Source organism: Larus michahellis, chromosome 6 (genome assembly GCF_964199755.1).
Source record: "Larus michahellis chromosome 6, bLarMic1.1, whole genome shotgun sequence".
In the NCBI taxonomy this organism is placed as follows: Eukaryota; Metazoa; Chordata; class Aves; order Charadriiformes; family Laridae; genus Larus; species Larus michahellis.
The window spans coordinates 54,343,884-54,360,836 of NC_133901.1; the positions used below are offsets into that span (position 1 = coordinate 54,343,884).

The 16,953-nt window shown below is 39.7% G+C and overlaps 1 protein-coding gene across 5 annotated transcripts in view; it reads right to left on the minus strand.

Annotated features, from left to right (window-relative positions):
- Positions 1-16,953, minus strand: part of PANK1 (pantothenate kinase 1) — a 48,219-nt gene that overhangs the window by 7,914 nt on the left and 23,352 nt on the right. For all 5 annotated transcript variants that reach the window (XM_074590841.1, XM_074590843.1, XM_074590839.1 and 2 more), the window contains 2 exons: positions 11,353-11,705; positions 2,147-2,400 (listed from right to left, as the gene is read on the minus strand). In XM_074590841.1, coding sequence (XP_074446942.1) covers positions 2,147-2,400; positions 11,353-11,705 — 607 coding nt within the window. The remainder of the gene's footprint in view (positions 1-2,146; positions 2,401-11,352; positions 11,706-16,953) is intronic.

The window sequence follows — 16,953 nt, forward strand, 5'->3', positions numbered from 1 at the left end:
ATTGACTTCCTATTTAAGACAAATGTCATCCAGCGTGATTTTAACTGAGCTACTCTTAGGTCCTTAACATTAAATAGGAGAAATGATGCTAAATAAAGGGTCCCGAGATTAAGGTCCAACCTAACCCTGCAGACTTCAGTTTGCTATTTGTAGCACTCCAGCAAGTTTTCCTTGTGCAAGAATAATTAGCCAGCAGATCACTGAAGTCAGTGATGAAAGAAGGAACAGTGATCAAAGCTAAATATCTATGCAGAGGCAGGTAGCCAAAAGATATCTTGTCCCCCAAGCTAGCGGCAGGAAGCAGGCTGGTTGGTTCCTGTTCAAAGCAAGGCTAGCATCAGCCCAAGATATCTCAGCCCTCCAAAGAAATCTGAGCAAGGAACAGTCACTTTAATATCTTGCACAGGCTCACGTACAATATTTACTATGTAAATTTAGCAGGGGCTGTTTGACTGTGCATAACAGGTTGCTAACTCATCTCATTAAAATTCTACTACTTTGGACTCTTCAGTTTTAACAGACATGAACTTCAACTTACTAACCTCTACATCCTTCCTCATTCTTTCTTAACCCTTGAGAAAGTAAACTTATTTGCACTGATTGCAGCCGCACTGATTGGCGCTACTGTAAACAAGAGGATCAGTGAGACACCACACCTCCACTTCATGAAAAAGCACAGGAGGTCTGACAGGAACACCATTCAGTCAGTGCTCTTCGATTATTGGGCAAGTTTTTCAGAACACATCTAGAAGCACTGTAATATAATATATTCAGTAACTGAACAGTAGGAAATTCCACACACCAGTCACAAGACAGTATTGATTTCATCCCCTATAACAAGTCAGCAACCCACTGCAGTCATGTTTTTCCTTTCCTAGTGGAAAGGATCAGAAGCACGTTTACAGATATCAAAAGGGCTATGCTTGAAAAACAACCAGAATTGCAAGAAAACCAATACCTCTTCCATTCAGCTTTTGTTCATTTGTACTTTATACAGAAAATGGCTCATGGCTACCACTGTGGCAAAGATGTGCCCTAGATAAGGCAGATGTGCAGCCACCTGCACTATACAGGAGAAACTTTATTAATATGTACATGCACTGAAGAACAGAATGCAGGTTTGTACGGAACTATAGCAAATCCAAAAAGCTTCTTTGGTTGTTGTTTTGGAAGGGGATTTTTTCTTTTTTTTTATGTTTCTGTTTTGGTGGGTTTCTTGTTTTTAAGATGACAAGATTACTAAAAATGAACTATATCAATTTAGTTTGCACATACGAGGAAAAAGTGGAATCGATTTATTGGTATTTTTACTAGTAGTCTGGAAGGATACATTTGTAAATAAAGTCATTTCCTGGAAGCAAGCACTGTTGCCACGTCTATAGAGTAAGCTTAAACATAACTCAGGCTGTTTTGCTGGTGTTACGAGCAAAATTCCGAACTCCTGAACCCCTAAACGGAGCAGTCGCATCTAAATCTCTTACTGAACATAGGCCAGACACCATTTCAACTCAGCTGTACCCTACAAATCATTCCAGACAGCACTAGCTGACCCAGGCTGAGGACAAAGTAAGAACACAGACAATCAGATTCTAGTCTTTACACACAATGGCATTCCTTAATTTACCAGCATGATCCAAAGACCAGTGCAATCTGTAAGGGAACAGGAGATCTAGTAACATGCCTCTGACAAAATCCAGTAGTAGCAGGTTATTCTATGAAACCTGGATACATCCTAACTAAGAAGGCAAGAGGTTTTTGTTTAGCCCAGACATTTTTATTTCACTGCTCTGACTGTTCTGGGGAATCAAAGCAATGGAGGGAGATTCATTTACTGAGTCAGTTTGATTTTGGTCATTTGCAGCAAGAAATAAGAAATAGGTACGAAGACCAAGAAGAGACTAAGGCAGTTCTAAAGCTGAATGGATCCATGATTTCTCTGATGTAGACTCCCCCCTCCAAAGAAATCCTAGGATATTTCCAGCCTTGCCACTTGTAGGCTTTTAAGAGAAATGGGAAGACAAGCACAGTTTGGGGCTGCACCTACTAGTCACTCTGTCTAGTTCTATCTGTTCAATTACTCTATCTATCTGTTCAATACGAAAAAAAAAAACAAACTAGAACTAAAAGAACATAGAATTAAGTTTACCTGGATCCTGTAACTCTCTTATAATTGTCCTTAGAATACACAGCTAGGATGCTGACCCCTGAGCCTATGTTAACCAGCAGCATAGGATACGGATTATCAAGGCAGTAAGGCTTTTTCTGGCACTGTTCAGGATCTGTAGGATTTTCGAAATAATAGCACTCTGGTTGGCCATTGAAACCAACAGAGTCAACGTAAAGGAGGCCTTGGATCAAACAGTCCAATTCATCCAGTTTATGGAGCTGCAGATCAGCAATCTGGAAAAGAATAACAAGAAATTAATAAACAAACATTTCCTAGTATAATACAACACCGAGAAGGACAAAAGGCTCCGCTGAAGCACTTTGATCACTTTAATAGTAACACATTATGCTATTTAAACAGGACAAAGATCTGTCTGAGCATGAAGTCCGAAACAAAAGGAGCTCGCTATCTGCCTGACCAAGGGTACCTCCCGAAACAATGATGCGCTGCGCAGTAACGTTGTTTAGTTCCTTTGCCTTTGAGATATTCCCTGCCCTGCAAGCAGGAAACATTTCTCCCCCTCGGTATTCTGAAGCAATAAATTTTTTTTCCCCTCACCCCCACTCCAAGGGGAGCTGCATTCTGCAGCTTTTGGACAGTATCTGACACATGCCTGCACAGCAGCATTCCTCAGGATGCAAAGTGCTTTAACTCAGCATCCCACTACACTTCCCAGCAATTCAATGAAATTTTTAATAAAAGCATTAATATCAAGAAACTTCAATTAAAGAAAAGATAGCCTTACAAAGCGCACATGCTTATGTTAATATGCATTAAATATGTAGCGGATTGTGCTTAAAAGATCTGCAATTTTTTTTAGTATAGGTCACCAGTAATCTGAGAGATCTATTCCTTTAAATTGTGATAAGCACTTTAAAATGCCTCATGAAAAACAGGGTATTCCCGATGTTTGGTGAAAAACAATATAAAAAAACCCAAACAAGAATATTGTAAAGCCCATGCCCCCAGCAAACTGTTCATAAAAAAATATAACTGTAACAGAAGGCAGAACAACAATTATATGAGCTTAAAAAGAACATTCCCTCTGAGATCTCACAGGTCACCCGTAACTGTACTTAAACAGACATGCCTACTTGCCATAACACTCTGTTTACTAGAATAAAAATCACAACCCTTTCTCGAAATAGAATACAGTGACAGTCTGTAGAAAGTCTCCGTTCCAAATGACATTGAGCTTAGACTTGTGTTAGGGAGAGGAGAGGGAGGAAAAAATAGTAAACATGCTCGTCCAGATCCTGAGGTCATCTGCATCCTCGCACCTGCAAAGTAGGTCTAACCTAACTCCACTTTCTAGCAGAAAAAGCAACAGGGTATTAGGAACAAAAGGGAGCGGCACAGCACAGAGCTGGTTCTCAAGCATTTGCATATTGCAGGATGTTTTTATAACAGCTATTGGAGAAGATATACGAGGTTAACTACCTCCTATTTTTAATTCTGGAAGCTATATTAAGTCACTATAAAGAGGAAAGATATTTCTGTGGAACGGGCATGGCCAATAGGTTACATTCTTTTGAGCTATTTAAATCTCTCCCTTAAGTTTTTTTCCTCTACTTGTGCGTAGCTCTAACTTGCCTTAACTGAAAGCCATTCTATTCTTTGGATCTGCCCTTTTGTTATACTTGCTACTCCTCAAATCCTGGAATCGGAGAATAGAAATAAGACCCAAAAAATCCCAAACCAGCAGTCTCTAAGACCTCAATATAGATACAGATATTCATAGGACAATAGAAACAGGTGGAGATAATTTCTTCTCATTTCAGTATTTCCCAAAACGAGTATATTCCAGTATTTTGCAATCCCTTCATATTTTTGTCTTGGTTACCACATGGCTACACAAATTACAATTACAGAAATGCGGCATACAAGACTTGAACCATTTAGCCAGCAAATAGAAAGAATAAAAACAAATTAGGAGAAAAGGCTTTTAAAAAATTGTTGCAAAAATCTTAAGGCTATTTTGCAAATATCTTGGATTTCAGCAATTTCTTGCTATTAGACTGAGGGGAGAATCTCCAGTCAAGAGATATATAATAAAAGGCATTAACATAATAAACGCTTCATGCACTCTTTCTCACAATGGACATCGTATGGAGCCCACTAAGTCATCACTCATTACAGGATTTATTTATTTTGTTAAAGCCCAACTCATGTTGCACATAGCTAGTCAAAATAAGGAAACGTTCTATACTAACCATGATCTTTCTTTAAGTTATGTGCTGTACAGTCTCAATTTCCTCATCTTACTGTATAAGCTAGATGCAGCATGACCAAACACCATCTCACACAGGTACAGCACGCACAGACACTATGAACCAGAAGCCTGCTATACAAAGACAAGTCATTAGGAGATTTATGGCCCCTACTGTCAAAACCTCGATTCTCCCATAAGCCAAATACCCAGCCACAAGCTGCTTTTGTCTCATCCATGTTACCCTTTTGTAAATAGGGAAACATCAGTAAGAGACCTTGCAAGAAACGAGCAACCAATACAAATCTAAGAGCAAAACATTTCTGGCATCAGTGCAAAAACACAGACAAAATCCTTGTTTCTACAAACTCTCCAGTCAGCCCAACAATTTTGTAAGGGCAGAACAAAAGAAACTAATCAAAGGTTCTTTTTCAAGCACTAAGCATGGGAGTTTTATTAGGTCCAGCCCTCCACATATAAAAGGCACACTAGAATTTGCTCTGCTTTTTATAGCTCTGTGCTATATTTAACAGCTGATATACTGTAAGCAGAAAAGCTCTATTACTGCTCTCTTTCATGTATGATATTCATAGCAGACTGAAAAACTATTTTTCTGCGTTGTTGCAGCAGTCTGGTTTTCATTTTTGGAAGGAGCAAGACTGGCATCAGTATTCCACATCAATCCGCCTTCATTCAGAGAACTGCGAGCTCTGCAGCCACCAACCCTCCGAGGCTCGGAACAGTGAGCCACCACTCTTCTTGTTTCTAAACACAAATTAGGGCACAGTTGCAAGAAATGTAGTAACCCAGACTTGTGCAAGAAGCCATGATAGAGCCAGGGTCACAATTCCTAGTCCCTTTTCCTGCATATAGAACTGCATTTTCTCTATTAGTTTCTTCGCTCACAATGACTCAAGCAGCAAAACTGCATCACAAAATACATGTGTCTGTAAACACCGTAACTAATGTATGAGTAGGCAAACGTGTTTTTTTTTTCTGGTGCCATCACCTGACCTACCACACTCTACTTGTCCTCATCTTCCAGTTGTTCAAACCACTTCTCCTTGCAGGAATCAAAGTTTATGTGCAGAAATGCAAACCAAAAATGGGAGCCGTGTGTAGAAGCATGCTTTAATTGGACTTTTTCCTGCAACGTTTTACAAAATGCATTTGCAGATGTTTTCCAGCCCTTTACAATCCCTATCGTGAGGGCAGACAGCATAATGGTCAACTTAGCCTGCTCTGCACTCCCGTAACTATATTCAGCACTGTGCCTCTCTAGAAAAGTTTTATGTCAGAAAGTTGTGCTATGAGAGGAAGAACTGCAGAACAACGAAGTATACAGGACCCTGGAGGGAAAATTTATGATGGTTACAGGGAAACCATATGTACATTTTTTAAAAGAACCATTTTTCTGCATTATAGCCAGACTGTAGAAATTCCTCTTTATTTTAGACTGTTCTTTTTAAATAACAGAGAGGGGACAGAAGAAAACACTTTGGGCCTTGAGGAACTCTTCACGACCATCAAAAGGAGGGACTTGGGACTTTTACCATGTTTATAAGCAGGTGCAACACAGCAAGGAATTAGCAAACGTTTCCCCATGACAGTTCACACTTTAGCAACAAAATCCTGAAACCCACCTGATTTCAAGGATACACAAAAGGTCTGTTGTTGCTCTGTACAGATGCTATTTTAAGGAGAATGAAAGCACCCCTCTTGTACACTTGCAAGAAGTGCTGGAAAACGGTACCGTCTGTTCAAGTTTAGGTTTTTTATTTCAAGGTTTCTGATGGTTAGTTTTGGTTTTGTTTTTTTTTTTTTTTTTAAATAATATGCATAACATCAAACAATTTTTAGCTGTATTCAAGTACCAGACAGTATGAAAGGAAAAAAACATGGTATCAACTTGCTGCTGCTTTGAAGTATGGAAGCACAGAAGTCAGACTTGGGTCACATTTGTTTCTTTATGGGTGAGTAAATATTTCCACCTCAACAGGGGAAATGTTAAACAGCCCAGACCTCTAGAAGTGAGCTGAGGGCAGCCATGGTATATGTGCAGCAGGGCTGAAGCGTAATGGATCAATAATGCTGTGCAGACGCCTTTTCAATGAAGCTCCAGCTCAGGAAAGATTTCACCCAGTTTGAATTTTCCCACTGATACCAAGTTCTGGCGAGCACAGTGCAGAAGTGTCCAAACCTAGGCGCAGTTACAAGTTCATCTGCCTCTTGGGCTTTCAATCAGAAATACGAATTTTTTCTGTAAGAAACTGTTAGGGCTATAACTTCTTCCAGGTTTTTAATTATCAATTAAAACAGCCTCATTTACTATATCACTCTTGGCTTTTATATGCCTTCTGGGCATTGCTCCAGTTTTTATTTCTTGTAATAGCTTACAGTCTAGCTTTTCCTTCCACCTCCCTCCCATTACCTCTCCTCCACTTTTATAAAGATATACTTTGCTTCCTTTATATCTCGATTGTCTTCACCTCAAACCTCAACTCTGCTTCTTTCTGAGCTCAGATGAGGTATTCCCCCCAGCTCGTTCCACATCCATCCTGAGGCTGAGAAACACCCACTCACGTTCAAACAAGACAAAGTCTAATGCAAATAAAGGGTAAGCCCAACATTCACTGAGGCAGAAGAGAAGGTGCCCTCTCACACAGCTAGCTGTAAAGATCTCCTTCCTTTCTTGACAGGGAAAAGATGCACATTGCTTCTCCCCATTCCCCCTGAAGAGTTTCCTAGCTTCTTGTGGTGGTGGTAACAGAATGTATCGTGGTTACTTCATCTGTTCTCTGGGTGCCAGTTTCAACTCCAGCCGAGTCTACACCTTACAGGCCTGAGCAGCGGTGTCCAGACTCCTTAAGCAAGGCGTCATGCAGCTTACTCATCCTACAACACAGGACTGAGTTTTTTTTGTTTTGAGCTAAATACAGTCTACAAGTCATCCACAGGCATTCAGTTCATACCACAAAGCCAAACCTTAGAATCAGCTAATAACTGGCACAAGGAAGTCATTCTCCGACAGCCAAGCTTAAAGAATTTTTCTTACAGGTTATGGGGAAGGTCACGGCCCAAGTTTAAATTTGCGTTGGTAACAAACTTCCTTCCTCCCCTGCCCTGAATGTTCTTTAATAAGTGATTGGGTTTTGGCCCAGGCTTTCACTGAAGCCAACAGTAAAATTTCTATCAAGATAGGTCTGTAGGTGTTTGTTCAGGAAAGGAAAACAAAGATCCCACCTTTGAGCCACTGCAATTGACAGTTTTGTAATAGAGCAGGCTTTAGACAAAAGTCTGAACATTCCTTTCTTCCCTCACCCCCCACGTTTCCTTTACATTGAGTTACTTCACAAAACTGAGTGACAGTCCAGGAATTTATTCCTCATTACATTAACCACATACTTTTGTGCAAGTAATGTGTGTGTGCTATTGTGGAGGACACAGAGTATAAAGAGATTTATATTACAGGTACACAAGCAAATAAGTCTGTGCACTCCTTACTTTTACAGAAGTGATGTTACTTGAGCATTTACAGAATATGCGAGGTGACAGTACGTAGTTGGGGAAAGGAGGGAGGATTATCAGAATTAGGCAACAGGTTCTTCCATGCCTTAGCACCACTGTTAACCTGAAAATAAAGTCAGCTAGCCATAAAGATCAATCATTCAGAAACAGGGGGCGGGGGGAAGAGAACAAGAACAAAACACAAAACCAAGAAAAAACACCCTAAGCTAGAAACAGTCCTTTTAGTGAATTACTTACTGATGCTCTTCAATGAACATTAAGTATAACCATATGGTCAGTAAAATTATTTCTGTGGTCTAGTTTAATGAATAGAGTCAGTTTTCCTACTTTAGGGGAAGCAGTCAAATCTTAAGAATTAATCAAATGATTTGCCAGGCTACTGATCGTTACTGCTGGCAGTCACCAAGCAGCCCACGGAGATTTCTCCAGGTCTCTTGCTATCCAACACTGTGGATCACGTGAGAGGGAGGTCAGATAGCTAAACCTCGCTAACATTGCAGATTTAGTTGCCTTTCTAAGGCACAGAAGACAGACAGAAGATGCCTCCCAATTTTGTTTTATTTTTTTAATCCACAAAAGCAACAGAAATGTCTAGATCAAACTTATTTAACTCATTTAGGGATTCAGAATTAGACACTGAAACAGGCAAGTAACAACAGGACGTTTGCTTTTCTATTTTAAGGAGAAAAAGCTGCTGTAATCTCAGAAGTATTCCTTCTTTGGGATTTGAATGCTGTTTTGCAATATGTTAGATCTTTTGTCCTAAATCTATGCAATCCTGAAAGTCCCATAAGCATTTAGAAATACCATGAAGGACAAAATAACTTAAAAGCACATACACAGGGAAATAGAGGGCCAGAACAAAAGCATGTTACCTGTATCAGTTTCATGAGTTTCCTAGCATCTAGCCAGATTTTTTTGATGAAATTAACAACATTCACAAACATACTTCAGTTTTTCCACTTTGCTTCTAAGTAACAGAAACAGTAAAGTTTAAAGCCTGCTCCATATAAGGCATTATACAATACTGAATCCTGCAACAGCAGGATATTAGACTTGGCACACGTTCTCTACTTCTACAGGTGCATTAGAATGATCAAATATTTGAAACAGACATTTCAATGCTTCTGAGGGTACAATCCTGAAGCTGTTGCCCAACGTCAATTTACAGTCAGCAGAAGACACTGAAATAGCCAGCTGCTGTTACAATGGCTAATGAAGTGTGACAATTTAAGTGCCAGTACCCAGGACACTCAGCCCTTTGAGAGAGATTAGGCAAGCAAACCTTCATGTAATGGATAGTATTTTGCTTCTGTAATACTCTATGGATATTACAGTTTGAGCCAAGAAATACTTGCTATAAAGGCAGGTGTGGAACTGGATAGCTGCAAGAAGTGGTGTCCAAAGCACTCATTCAGGTGTGAGGGCACTTCACTGATTGCTCTATCATACAAAACACTCCAGGCAGTTTTTATAGTGTTTTTCTTAAACTGTCTACAAGTGTTACAGCACACAAAATGTTAACTAACACTGCAAAGATGTGGGAATTCATGCCTAAATCTACCAGTAATTTGCTATGTGACCTCATACATTTGTAATACAGCTGCAAGACAGCCCCAGCTTCAACTATGGCTTCCAGTGCAACATTGACTACATTGCAGCTGACAGGACAGACTGGTCCCTCACTGTAAATTGCACATTTACGACAGATAAAGTCAAAGCCATGGAGAGAAATGCCTAGCTGTGATAGCCACCAGGTAACTTCCAGTTCAATTCTACAGCTGTGGGAACGAGGGACGTAAATTTCCTTATTAAGCAAGCAACTCTAGCTGCTATTACATGATACAGGAGAGACGAATTTGGGAAGACTGACCATTGCAAAGGGATAGTCAGCCTCTTCAGAAAGTCCCAAAGTGACCTCCCATTGTCACTAGAGAACATGACCTGAATCATCCCCTGTACACATGGAAGGACGCTCAAAAACCTGAACTGAGGCCAAGCTAACTACTGCCAGAACTCGCCTTGTATTGTGCTGCCAACATCCTTATGCAACGCAAGACAAACTAAAACTTTTGAGGACTCAACAACCATCAGTAGACCCTAACACGTAAGGGACTTGCAGTCAGACTAATGGACAAGGAATCCAGCACGAGTAATGGACTACTAGAGCAATTCAGAAACTTGATAGTCCTTCATTAGACTAGCTGCTTCCATGCCCAACATTTACTGAAAAAGGTTGCACGACAGTAGAACAGCTGGAATTCGTGTTGATCTCATACAGCATTCTCTTTCTCCCTTAGGATCTTGGTCATCTGGTAGGGGATGGGTATTGACAAAGAAAAAGCCTCTTGTGCTGCAGGAATGGATGCCTGGAGTTAAAAATGAAGTATACAAAGCCAAGGACTGCAGTCAACGGCAGTTGGTAAATCAGCTCCCTAGACTGAAGCAGAGACAGAAAAGCAACTGATGTAACCTGTCATACCCAGCAGCCACCCCTCACCTTCAAGATCAGGTCAAAAGCTAGGGACAGAAGTGTCAGACCTGCAAGCTAAGTAAATAATTCACATTAATCTTAGTGAGACTGCTCTGGTACAGACAGACTTGTCATTCTTTTACAGAAAATAAATGGAGGTATGCCCCCGTGGAGACACATACACAACAGACAACTGGCTCCCAAATGACTATATCTCTCTAATGCAGTTTGTACAATGGCTCTATATGCCTCTGTTGCCACAATCAATTTCTGCAGTGCACTCTAGTGCACTCGTTCGGGAGCTAGGACTATTGCTGAAGTTTATACAAACAGCAGCATCCCAATACTTCAGATTTACATCAGCTTCTGGAGCTCCCTGCAGAGATTATTTTTAAATTCTAGGGGATCTGGGACATAGTCACCACATAAACTGCCTTTCTTCACATGACATGCTCCCAGAATTGAAAAGAAAAGGTAGCTGCTGTTGTCATGCTTCCACACACTGTTTCACCTCCTGCTCCATGCTTGGTCTTCCAGACTCTTGACTCAAGTCTGCTTGAAGACTAATACAAGGGGAAGGGAACCTGAATCTAATCTCTAGCCTGAATGGTTTCATTTCTGGTTTTCTAATAAATACCCAATTTGCAAGATGAATACCTAGTCTCTAGTTTTCATAACACACCCTCAACTGACTATCAGGCATCTGGTCATCACAGCTGCACTCTAAAAAAAAAAAAAAATCATTTACTGAAGACATTCTGCACTGTAATACTTCAGTAAAACACCCTTCACCTGTCCCCTCTGTGTTCTCAGCAATTCCTCTAAGTAATAAATGTGAATTGATTCTGTTCATCTTAACCCATTAGGATGGACAAAAAAAAAAAGTGCTATTTTCTCTGCAAGTTTTAATAGAAGGACTCCCACAGTGTTTTCACAACATACTTCACACTGAACCCTTATGAACTGTTCACGTACCGTTCTGAAGTCCTCCTCAAACTTGTAAGCTCCACCTCCTGTGGCACAGAGCGTAGTGTGCAAACTGGAGAAGTTCTTTTCACTACCCATCTGTATGAACCTATGCATGGCACAGCTGGGAAAGCGGATGAAGTGCAGGTTTCCTTTGCGTCCACACATAGTCAAATTTTTCAGTTCAAGATGGACATCGCGAATGCCAGTTTTACCATAGGCTGTATTGGAGGTCAAGTATTTCCTAATGCTCTTCAGGTTTTCCACCTCTTCCTGTTCTTCTTCTGCAGTAATGTCCTTAGGTTCAAAGTAGACCAGTTTAACCAACGTTCCACCGATATCCATTCCAAACCATGGAAACGCTAAAGACAAGGGGGTTGGAGAGGAAGAAAGAGAAAGTCACTATAAATATACAGGTGAATAACAATTCACTGCAGTTGCAGCATCTGCTGCTGAAAGATGGTGGTCACTTACGTGTCCAATTCACATGTACTAACCACCTCCTGAAGTAAAGACTTCATAAAGCCTCAGTTAAGAAAAAGAATAATCTCAAAATACTCTTCCCTGGACAAGCAGATTTTAATAAAGTGAAAATATTTTTTCCCAGGAAAACATTTTACTCTTCAGTCAGCACCCACTTGACAGAGCACATTTACTGCATTTCACCCAGTCTGACTCCTGACACCAATTCTTAAAATAGACTAAGGAGGGGAGGAGGAAGAAACAACCAAACAGGAGAACAGGATTTCTCAAGTCACATTCCCACTGTGTAACAGCTACAACTGCCTTTCCAAAACCAGCCAGAATTTCCATAGTCACAAGGCTCTGTTTGAGAAGCAGCAATACATAACTCTCCCATTATGCTGGGAGTCCCCAGACTTCAACCCACCAGAACTAGCAGCTCTGTTGGAACTACACCACCTGCATATATTAGCAGAAACATGCTGGTTTAAGTTCAGTATTTACTACTGACAGTCCTTTGACTGTCTCCCTACTGACTCCCTTTGCCGGTAGATGTGTTAGCCTATCACACAACTATACAAGAAATGTCACTATTTGCTTCTCAGCATATATATATTTGCCACTGCTGGCCTAGGTCTACCAAAGCTTTTGTTCTGTTAATAGCAAGAGAAAATCACTACAGAGCACACAGCCAGAAGACACTACCTGAAACAGGTTTGTCTGCCTGCTCTGCTTATATACACATGCACACATTTTAAACAGTAATCCAGTTAACTTTATGAAGCAATAAGAAGTGAGAACACAATATCTATACACAGGTACTGCAGGAGGAGACAGGTAGTAGTGTTTCTTAGAGAAATTAAATTAAATGAACTGAATATGTGGCTAACGTCTAAGATCAATTTCTAAAATAGCAGTCACCTCTCTGCTTTTAGGAAGAATTGGGCAGACTAGAAATGTGATTCTACCATCTATGGCATCCCAACTTAGCACTGATACAAACTCCAAACCATGGACACCACATGCATTATTAATATTTCTGCCAGTTAATCTAAATGTAAACAACTTGGGACAAAGATTTTAATCAGCATAGGAGCTACTGATTGCACTGTTCTTCCACAGGTAATCGCAGCTGAGTACTAAGTTACCCAACTTCAGGTTGAAAGGAGCTTAGAGTCTTTTACTTCTTACCACAAGGGCCTCAGCATTATTCTTGTCTGGCTAAATAATTCAAAAGTCTAAATTTCGTAGTTATTAATACACACCCCCCGGCAACCAATCCTTAAATGTCAGATGTTTAACACAGTTGTTTTGCTCCATTGCTGTATGCCAAATAATTGAATCACCAGTTTCTCCCCACTTTCCCTAAGGACAAGGCAGGCATAATGCATAAACTCCCATGAAGTAGCTTGCTTACAGTTCAGTTTTTCTAAGACTACCTACTGTTACCTGTTGCAAAATCTAATTTCTTTTTCCATGCCCTACAAGCTGCAAGACACAAAGACACTGAAATGATGTCTAATTTGAGGTTTGGGAAGATAAATCCTATGCAGATGCATGAAAGCTCCCTGAAATGGGAGTGTTTTCAAAACAGGCTTTATCTTAAAGAAGAAAAATATGCTACCATACACTAACCTGTGTCACAAACAGTTTTGGAAGTACACAGTAAATATTTAAGCAAAAGTGGTCAGGTCACCGCTGTACAACACTACAACGCAGTGGAGCTCAGGACACCAATCCCATTAGCGATTCACACAAATCTTTATTTAAACCACTGAGAACTTTAATTACCTCACTGGAACAGTGAGTCTCCTCCTCAGATGTATCTTAACTATGCAAGCAGGAAGTTTAATTTTAAAAGCAGCATGGTTGGACCGTGTGATACAGAACCAGCCTGTATCTAAGTGTAAGCCAACTTCCAGTATTCTACATTAAGGGCGTAAAATCTGCTACAATCTACCTGCACCAATAGTTGCTTTAAAGCTATAGCGTAGATTTAATCTTTAAGAGAGGAAAGAAGCATTCCATCCTCCTATCAAACACAAGCCCAGCAATAAAAGTGTTAAGTGCTAACAGCTGAGAGTTACTCATAAATGACTGCCAAGACATTTACTTCTTAATATTTTGAGGACTCATAACTAAATCATTAACAAAGAATAAGTACCATAGAAAACAACCATGAAGTTATTTCAAGTTTGTATAGTTCTTGGGATAGGTACACATAATGTTCACATTTAAAAAGCAAGCAGAAATAACAGATATTTTTTAGTTTCTCTCTCTGAATTCAAGCTCCTTTCATTTTGTTGTGAGCCAAATGGAGAGATGCAGAAAGAAAAGAACTTTGCTCCCAGAACAGCAGCAGTTTTCTTCAGCACAAATAAAGTACACAAGATCTGTCCACAATAACTGATATTTCAGCTACGCAGAGCAGCAGCTTAGTTTTCTTCACAGCTGCTAACGGCAGCTATCTGCTGGAATCACTTGCAATGAAGACAACTATTTTAACTGGTTGACCAATTAAGACAAAAAACAAGTCTCTAAGTTCCTGACAAGTCCCCCTGAAATTCATGTAAGTTCCATACAGCTGGAGCAACAGTAGAAACATTTCTGTATTCCAGTGATTATTTTAGAAATTTATTCATCGTATCTTTTGTTACTATCAATACATTCCAAAACAAAATGCACCACTGAAGCACCAGCAGATCTTTTCAGTATCTTTAGATAACCCAACTTAGCTGGTACCTATACGCTCCAACTTTCCCGAAGCCAGGCAATACAGTGCTAATGGGAACGTGCACACAGACTGAGAGGTGCTCCTGGGTTTCGCTTCCTCCCCAAATACAGACAGTAAGACCATTCAGAGGCCATCAAAATTATTAGGGTCTTCACTGCTACAACCAGGGGGTATGAAGAAAGAAAGGTTATTTGTGTAGATACAGTCTCCATAGACTTGAGCGAAAATGGGGGGGAAATTGTGGGTTTTTTTCTGTTTTGTTTCGGGTTATATGGTTTTTTGTTTGTTTTGTTCTAAACTGGAAGTCCAGCATTTCACTGATAACCTAAATAAATGTCTGGTTTCTTTTTCTGTGTGATTTACTATGAAAAATGAAGAAACTGGATATGTTGCAGAAATGCTTTCACAGCGTAAAAAATACACTTCTTAACTAAAATGGTCTGATAAGACTTATGAGCCCATTTCTCTCTTCTCAGCAAAGTCAGTATGCAATATACCTATTGGATCAATGCAATCTATTATCATGGAGAAAATAAAACTATTCTACTGTATTGCTACACTGCAATAAGTCATAAAAAATAACAACACAAAATCTAGTTCTAGGTCCCCTAGAGCCGACACAGAAAGCATCAAGATGAATCACGCATTCTTAAAAGCCTAGCATAAATCAGAAGATTCTGCTTATCTTCTTAAGAAAATTAACTCTCTTTATGTTAAACTGCACCAACCACCTACCGGTTTGTTATCTTGAGATAAAAATCTCCATTACTCAAAATTTAGCTGCAGAAGCATGTGACAATGCAAACAGAAGGTATCTACAGCATTGCATACTTAGGTAATCTGATGCACTCCAACAGCTGTGCTATCTGGGGGAAAGGTTCACTCATGAGAAATTCCACAACACATTTTACCTAGTTTCTGCACAGACTTTGAAAAGTATGAACCTATAAGGCTATTCCTATAAGGCATTTTACATTCAGAATTGAACATGCTTGATTTTAAAAACATCCTGTGCTTAACACAGAATATAAGGAGGGGGTGTGGAGGGTAAATGTATAATCACAACACGGACAAGATCAGGGGAAGCAAGAATGAAAGGGAACCCATAGGTCACTAAGTAACATTTCCCCCCATTAACGAGGGCAACCAAGGGTAATCCTTTGCGTTTATTTAAACAACCACCACATAAGCTTAGCTGAATCTTTTTACTCCTCAACTCTTCGAAAGAGATTGTGCCTGAATCCTGCTGGTTAGAACTTTCTTCTCTCTACCTGGACCCTAGATTTTTCCATGACCAATTTGCAGCTGTTTCTTCTTTTGCCAAAACTGTTTCAGCTTACACATCTCTCAAGATCTGTATTTCCTTGAACACAGGTAGAGTATTTCAGTTTTTTATCAATATTTTGAATAGTGGTATCAATACTCTGATATCTTAGTCATAAATACCTCAGATGAAATAATCTTAGGTTCAGCTGCTTTTCTTCCTGGACACACATATGATGAAATCCTATTACTTCATTTACATTTTTCATTTGCATTTAATTTGCATTGCTTGATGCTTTCATAACCTAAGAACTTCCTGTTTTAATTGGGACTGGAAGAGGGGAGAGCAAGCCAAACATAAGAACAGAAAAAAGAAATCAAAACAAGAGAGTCACACATGAGACGGGATAGTATTCTCACTGCTTCTGAAAGCTGCTTTCTATTAGAAAAGAAGCTTGATAAGAGCTTGCATATGTTTTCCAATTATTTCTTCCTATTTTACAGAGTTATTTTGAGCAATCCAAACGTGTTGCAAAATGGAAGCATTTGTTTTCCTTTGAACAAAAATAGAATAGATAGCTTAAAAAAAAATTGTATCTTCTTAGTCATTAATAGAAGTTCTTGAAACTTTACAAAGCTAGAGTAAATAATTCATGCACATACATCAGGTGAAGTCTTCCAGTTCATTTTCAGCAGCAAGGGCTTATTGAATATCTACCTCCACATGAGAAAATGAAAGCAAACCCAAACAATGCCACAACCCAAACCAAAAAGCTTCAAGCTGAAAGCACTTAGCTGTTTGTTAAACAGTTGTGACCATTCACACATACATGGTCATATTACCACAAACTGATTTCTGAAGATAGCACTGGGAGACCAGGTCATTACGTAGCCTGTATAGCATCATTAAAAAACCCGAACAAATAAAAGCCAAAATTACAAAGCTACAAGAAGCAATGAGTAGCTATCGAGAATCTCATTCTTGGATGTAGCAGCACCCAGCCTGACGGAAGTGATTTGCGCAAGTTTCCCTTTCCTGTTGGGCACGTGTTACCTTGGTGAGGCAGGTAAGCCGTTTTAGCTCTCAAGATGCCAGATCACAACACACAAGCTAGTTCAGTTTGTTAGGACCAGTCCTATTTATTAGGCAA